General features: G+C 33.8%; 1 protein-coding gene across 1 annotated transcript; it reads left to right on the forward strand.

The window, feature by feature from the left end:
- The first annotated feature begins 2102 nt into the window (after positions 1-2102).
- LOC143611986 (uncharacterized) lies at positions 2103-3740 on the forward strand. Its single transcript, XM_077086077.1, has one exon. It carries the CDS (start codon positions 2349-2351, stop codon positions 3648-3650), a length of 1302 nt encoding a protein of 433 aa, XP_076942192.1. The 5' UTR covers positions 2103-2348; the 3' UTR covers positions 3651-3740.
- The last annotated feature ends 4304 nt before the right edge of the window (positions 3741-8044 follow it).

Here is an 8044-nt window from a genome sequence, read left to right on the forward strand (position 1 = left end):
AGCACATTTGTTCAACAACTTCCAGCTAAAAGTTTGGACATTTTATTAAACAAAATAGGATTCAAGTTTTAGTTATTTCCCTCCATAAATTTTCATGTCTTACTTTAAGACAAATAAAAATGCTTTTGACTAGCTAAATCGAAGCACTAATAATTACATAATCATGAATTCATAAACTGTTGACATGAAAAATTCCGTATTTATTTGTCCCACATGTTCAATCAATAGTGAGTAGTTGAGTACAACTAGTAAACACATACAGGATTGAATCGTGTGAGAATAGACAATATAAATTGTCAGATTACATATTTTTTTAAAAATGTGTTCTTTTATACTGATATAATTGTTTCAAACTAAAAATGAAAGATTGAAAGGTGTATTTATGCAAATCTTATATAGCCTGCCAAAGAAAAAAACATCTCTAGTTGTTATTTCCTTTTTGAAAAATCAAAGAATAAAACTCGGCTACTCGGGGGTAACCCAATGACAAAAGGTGACTTCATACACCCGAGATTGCAGACAATGCTAGGTAGCTCAAGACATAGGAAGGCCCGTTGCGATAAAACCTCGTTAAGATCGGATTTAAACTTAATGCTTTTATTAGCGTATATTATATTGATATCAACGATAGAGGTGCACAAAAAACCCGAATCCAGAACCGGACCCGAAATAAAAAACCGGAACCGGTTTTTTTAATACCCGGGTTTTTAATATCCGACCCTACCCGCAGGGTATGGATAGGGTATGCTTTTTGGCACTAAAACCCGAACCTGAACCAGACCTGATATGTACCCGGTAATACCCAAAAACCCTAACCGGTTCCATACCCGATGTATACCCGAAAAATACCTTAAAAACACCCTAAAAATACCCCTAAAAGTGCAAACTTTAAAAAAAATCAAATCTATACCCGAAAAATACCCCCAAAAAAACCCGAAAAAACCCGTAAATATGGTTTTTTCAATACCCGATAATAGGGTATTCAAATACCCGGTTTTAGAATACCTAGTTCTATACCCGACCTGAACTCGATGCATATGGCATGATTTTTATAGACAATACCCGACCCGAACCGAACCCGAACTAATTATTACCAATACCCGGTCATACCCGTACCCGGTCATACCGGAACCGGGTATTTAAAAAACCCTATTTGTGCACCTCTTATCAACGATATATTTTATATTATATATGCAATTAAGTTTTTACATACAAGTAAAATCATTAACAACATTCTTTTTATGGACATAAATAACTCATTTCCAAATTTAAGTTTGGAAAATTCTTTAATTAAAACAGGCAACTCTACTTGATTCAAATCTTGTTATAGGAAATATATGTTTCCTTAACGGGCATATCTTTCCTTTTTGTTTCATGTGACGGATGCCTTCACCCGACTAGTTTTACAAAAATGGTTATATTGTCAAAATCTTTACCAATTTGTACTTTATAAAACTAAATCAAAAGAACATCACCTCAAAATTACACCACCAAAATCTTATTAATTAATTATAATTTGAATTGAAAAGTTATCCAAAAATGCATCCGTTGATTTATTGTAAATGCGGTATACATCTAAGCATATATGTTAATGTGATAATGCTGTCTATAATTATATCTGAATTGGTAAGAATGTACAATATTAGAGCCTATTAAACTTTAACGAAAAGTAACACATTTAGCATTTAAAGTCAAACAGTCGACTTTCCGTCAGCTTATCATCCAAGTGAAGTATTTTTATCCTTTCACCGAAACACAAAACACGTGCACATCTTTCACGTCGTGAGGTTCGTGAAAAACAAACTCTATTTCTGATTTTGATAATTATTTTAATTTCAAATTTAAAAAAACAAATATTTTTTTAGTTGATTTCGAATCTACCTTTTATACCCCTAGTAAGCCTTCATAAGACGAAACGTCAACAACTGCCTGACTCACCCAGAAACATTATAACCATAACAAAACTTAGACCTACAATCACACATAAATCATAAACATAATTTACTCATCAAAAAGTAATCATTAATGGTAAATTTCATTTCATTCTCACAACTAATAATAATTAAGGAATTAAGGAAATGTCACAAAAGAGCAACTAGTGTCCAAATTGTAATTTCACCTTCTCTTTACATTCACATTTGTATAAATACTATTCAATATTCATCACACCATACCTTCATATCATAATCACATCCACCATTTCAAATCTTCAATTCAAAACCCTTACAATCAATAACTCTTCATTTCACCAACCAAACCTTCAAATTCAATTAAGATCCAATCCATTTATCAAATATCCAAATCAATACGCCGTCGTATAACCTAGGGTTTCAGTGATCTGACCTGAGATGTGGAGATCATCACGCCGTGAAATCGATCCTATTGATGTTCCAGTCCGTCGTAGACACTCTTTAAGCCTCAATTTCAACCGCTCATCATTAAAAGACGTTGCCAATCTGTTCGCCGATGACGATGATATTAATAATATTAATTATAATATCTTCAACCAAACCCTAGATCCTCAACTGTCACCTTGCTCAACCACCGCCACCGCCACCACACCTAGACGGTTATCCATCTTCCACCGTGTTCACCTTGCTAACAAATTCGCACGTGCCTTTGCCACCAAATCTACACCGGATTCAAATAATGCTGAACCGGCGGCGAAAACTGAACCGCAATCAACCAATGCGTTACCGGCGGATAAATTAACGAAATCTGACCGTCAGATTTCGATTCCGGTTCAGTTTTCCCCAAAACTAAACCCTAGTACAGCCAAATCCCCCAAATCTGTACCGGATTCATCCTACGCCGCCGCGCCGGAGAAATTGAGCAAATCCGACCGTACTGTATCGATTCCGTCTCATTTTGCCGCCAAACTAAACCCTAATTCGGCCAAATCTTCACCGGATTCAACCTACACCGCCGCGCCGGAGAAATTAACGAAATCTGACGGTGTGATTTCCAATTCGCAACAGTTTGGCGCCAAAATAAACCCTAATTCGGTAAATTCTTCACCGGATTCAACCTACGCCGCCGCGGCGGAGAAATTAACGAAATCCGATGGTGTAGTTTCAATTCCGGTTCAATTCTCCACAAAACTAAACCCTAATTCAGCCAAATCTGAACCGGCGGAGAAATCAACGAAATTAACTCAATCCGATGGCGTTATATCAATTCCAGGAGCCGAAAAGCGAGTAGTGATATACACAACCAGCCTCCGGATCGTCCGGTCAACCTTCGAAGCCTGCCGTACAGTCAAATCAATCCTACGCGGCTTCCGTATCTCAATCGACGAACGAGACCTGTCAATGGACTCGAGGTTCCTACACGAGTTACAAAACCTCATGTCAGAGTCCGGTGACGTGGACGTTGACCAGTCAAAATTGGAGTTACCTAGGGTTTTTATCGGTGGTGAGTATATAGGCGGAGCTGAGGAGGTGAGGCAGTTGCATGAGACAGGTGAGTTGAAGAAGTTTGTTGAGCGGTTGCCGGCGGTGGCTGCCGGAGTTTGTGAGGTTTGCGGTGACTTTAGGTTTATTATGTGTGATGAGTGCAGGGGGAGTCGTAAGTGTTACAGTGAGAAAGGTGGGTTTAGGAGTTGTACGTTGTGCAATGAGAATGGTTTGGTTAGGTGCCCCTTGTGTTAGTGTCGTTGGATTGGTGGGGTTATTGGGACAGGATGTTATATAGATATAATGATATAATCTTTGTTAGTGAAGGGTTATTTTGCTAATGACAATTACAGAGTTGGGTATTATATTCCCTAATTTTTTTTAGTTTTTTTTGTCCACAGAGTTTATGTTTATATAAATTGATTTGAAGTAAGGAACTATGCTAGAAAAACCGATGTTTTTATGGTCGTACTGGATATCAAACTGGCCGTCTTTGTATCTTTTATAGGGACTTATAAATGTGAAACGAAGTAGATAATGAACGGTAAGTAAAATTCTGAGTTAATTCACTTTTTTGGTTTTATTTGTCGGGTTGACTAGTTTAAGTGGAGGGTTCAACCCGACTAAATCAGACCGGATGTGTATCGCGTTTTTGGTTCGGCTTGGGTTGGTTATGAGAACGTGTAAAGAGTCTAAAGTTGACCATTTATATATATATATAGTGTGGGGGGGGGGGGGGGGTTGAGAGAACAATATATATAGATTAGTTTTTGTAGTTTTTTTCTCTTTGAACGGTTGAATTTTAATAACGAAGGAACTACTAAGTCATTAGTCATCGATTGAATACACCAATTTACGCCCAAATACAACATAAACACCGATTACAACAAAAATGTTTAAAATGTAAAAGAACATCACATCTCCCAATCTAACTCAACAATTTTGCCCCTATACACACCCAAAAAAACGAGAGACGTCTATTCTTCGGTCTCGTTGATCGATACCCGTAATCCGTTGAACACAATTTCATTTTCACTTTTTAAAGATACCGATATATATAGCCATATATAGTATTTGTAGTTAGTTATTTAAATCTGACTGAATTAAGCGGTATATTTGTGAATTATGAACAATCAAGAAAATATTGAATATATATGTGTTGACTATCTGCCATATAAAACTAATGTCAAATATCTTATTTTGTAAAATGAATCCCACTTTTCCCACCCTTTCCAATATAAAAACAAAGTGTTGTGAGTTGTGAAATACTGAAATATCTGGGCTGTAGTCCAAGTTAGATCGGTCAAAATTTGGTTAGCAAATTAAGCCCATGTGAGTATGTGACGGTACTTAGTTAAATCAAATTTTAACTAAGTACTGTATCAAATTAAAACCTTTTTTCTTTCAACTGGTATTTAACAAGTTTTTCAAATTATTGAAGCTATGATACAAATGTGAAACGTATTAAATAGTAATTATTCAAACTTGGAACACACATTTGAAATATCCAAATAATTGATGCATCTATAACGTGTGAACCATACAATTTCTAGCTTCGCTATGGTAGTCTAGTCCTTCAAAATGCTCATCTTATCATTACTTAAAGATACTTTAGTATTTAATTAAATGACATTTCATTAAAAAAAAACTAATTACAAGTAAAGAATCGTAAAACCATGTTAGCACTTGTATCTACTATTATAATAAACAAAAATGATGTTTATGCCACATGACACCTAATTGGTTTATTTTTGTGCCAAGTGGCACCCTTATCTTGTAACATTTAATTCATAATTTTTTAATTAAAACAAATCAATTCAACCCGTGTAACACACGGGTTTTTAACCTAGTATATTATATAGAGAAATGCAAATGCCATGTAAGCACTAGTAATGCATAAAAAAATATTGTGTAGTCATTATATTTGCTAAACACTATGTACGGATAAACTTTAAAATTGGTTATATACCGAACGTTGTTTTAGTTAACTACTATGGTTGGTTCAATTTAAAAAGAATAAGAAGAAGAAGAAAGAACAAACAAAAGGTAATTTGTACTCAAATGACTTAATACCAACCATAAATTAATGTTGTTATCATAATTTTCTAAGGTAGGACAAGTTCGTGTGATGTTCCTCCCCATTAAATGTACTTGTAAGTAGTGGTTGATGGTTTAGTGTGGTGATGTGAAAGTATATCCTTTTGGCTTCGTTTCCTAAGATATTTAACATAATCAATACGTGTCCAATCCAAATTGTGGAAAACATTTAAATAAAAAACTTTTTATGGGTGATTTCAAGATCGAAGAAAGTAACAGTCGATTGAGACACTTAGTGTAAATTTAATATACTAAATATGTATGTTATATGTCTTGTTTGATGTGAAATAGTTTTGCTAGTTCCCTTTCTTAATATAACTCCGCCTTTCAAAAGATTTACAACAAAACATAAATATGATTGATCAACTCTTTGATAATTCTACGATATCATAATCCTTCTATAATATTTTATTTAACACAATTACCTAGATACTCCCTGGCATTTCCCTAAAATAACAAGATTGGGTACTAGAGTTGCAAAACCACATGTGTGGGTACTAAAGTTTCAATTTTGTAACAATGTTAGGTATTAACTTTTGTTAGATGTTCACATATGGTAGGCATATGAAAAAAAAAACTGAGGAAATTATTATCATTACACCTTTCCACTCAAATTGTCATACTAATAAGAATATCAAATTCCCATACTATATATTTATGACTGATATGTCGTGCAACTTAAATGCGACACATTATTATAAAGTAAGTATGATTTATATCCATTTATCTTATAAATATGATACTTTGAAACATTTGTTGTATCGATTGCCAATAACATACTGGTACCGTGACAAACACGCCTGCAACTGACCGAACAACAATGTATTATGGGTCCATACTTACTAATAGTTTTTGAAACCTTTTTTTTTGATCAATTTAAAACACATTTTTTATGGGTTCATACTTATGTCAGACAAGGCTTATTTGAGAAAATCATTAAAAATAAACATTTTTTAATTGTAAACAATACCGAGTACAGGTACTATAACCCACCGAACTGTGTTCGGAATAATGCATTATTTTTGGCTAAACGATACTAATTTCCACCGGCAACGAATCGAACAAAACTGATACCGATCAAACAATTCAGATACTGGTATTATTGGAACCATTGTCAAAGTTGTTTTTCTTCACGTCTTTATTAGTATCAAAATAAGGAGCGAGAAGGTGTAACGACAATGCTCTCTGCTTTTTTGTCCATGCCTATCATTTCTATTAACATTTAACGAAAGTTAAAAGTTAGTACTTAACATTATTACAAAATTAAAACCTTAGTACCCATATATGTGACTTTTAAACCTTAGTACCAAGTCTTGTTACTTCTTGAAAACGTTAGGGACTAACTGTATAATTGTGTCCATTTTACTTTATATCACTTGGGCCTGTTTTCATTTTCCATATGGGCTTATATGGACGTTGGGCTTTCTAGTTCAAACCTGTCATCCCCAATTATCAATATCGTCATAAATTGAAAATATTAATTAGTTATTTTTTTTCCTGTATGAAAGATTGGTATCCCATCTCAGAAAAAATCATGTGTTTTCAAACTCTGAAGAAAAAGACAAAAAAGATATGAATAGATACAAAATTAAATGAGTTAATTGTCCTTTGATCATTTACTTGGATACTAACAAAACGCAAGCAAAGATTTATTAATTTTTAAAAAGTGTCAAAAGATAGAAGACGATATCTAAACCTTTTTGACCAAATTACATGGTCCAATTATTACGCAATTATAATCCTTTCTAAATTTTTTAGACGGTTTTCTTGTGTTTTAGGCAATCGCAAAATTATATGTATATTTTTATATTTCTTTCAGTAATCGCTTAACGATCAAGAATCACGCTCAACTGAAAGCATATTGTATTTTCATGGCTCATGAAAGAATAACATATATATGCTATATAGTCTATAGGAAAATTGTCTCTTTGAAAATATATGCGTATATGTTTACTTTTATGATTCTGGACACGATTTGTCACTTCATAATTCTTACAATCGCAAAATTTTAATGACGAGATTAGATTAATTTGGAGCGATATCAAGTATGTGACGTCACGGATCCGTAAATTTTAACTCGTGTTATTTTTCCAAAATGGTTAATGAATATTCACGTAAAAAAGAGTATCATGTACTATATAACATATTTTAACGGTACGTAGATTCGCACATGACACCAATCATGAAACTAATTAATATCCATTAAAACCAACAAATACATTATCATCATCATAAGATCTTATTCATAAACCATGCATGCCCAAGTCTAGAAGGTTCAACACATCTTAGTTGTATGGTGGTGGAGGTGGCGGGGCGAGGGTGGCTGCGGCGGTTGCTTGCATTTGCATTATGTGTAGTTCCTTCCACCAATCTCTCTCCAATGTGTTATTAGAGATTTCAGCTACAAAAATTAATAAACAAACAACTTAAAAGTTTTAATTAATTATCTTTTAAAAACATTAAGTAGCTTTAAAATGAAACACATAAAATTATATGAACTAAATACCAGCTCGCAGATTGCTTATGTCAGTAGTATCTTGTAATTTTTGAGA

This window comes from Bidens hawaiensis, unplaced genomic scaffold (genome assembly GCF_021521415.1).
Source record: "Bidens hawaiensis isolate Kalapana, Puna unplaced genomic scaffold, B.hawaiensis_p1.1 tig00032863_1, whole genome shotgun sequence".
Taxonomy (NCBI): domain Eukaryota; kingdom Viridiplantae; phylum Streptophyta; class Magnoliopsida; order Asterales; family Asteraceae; genus Bidens; species Bidens hawaiensis.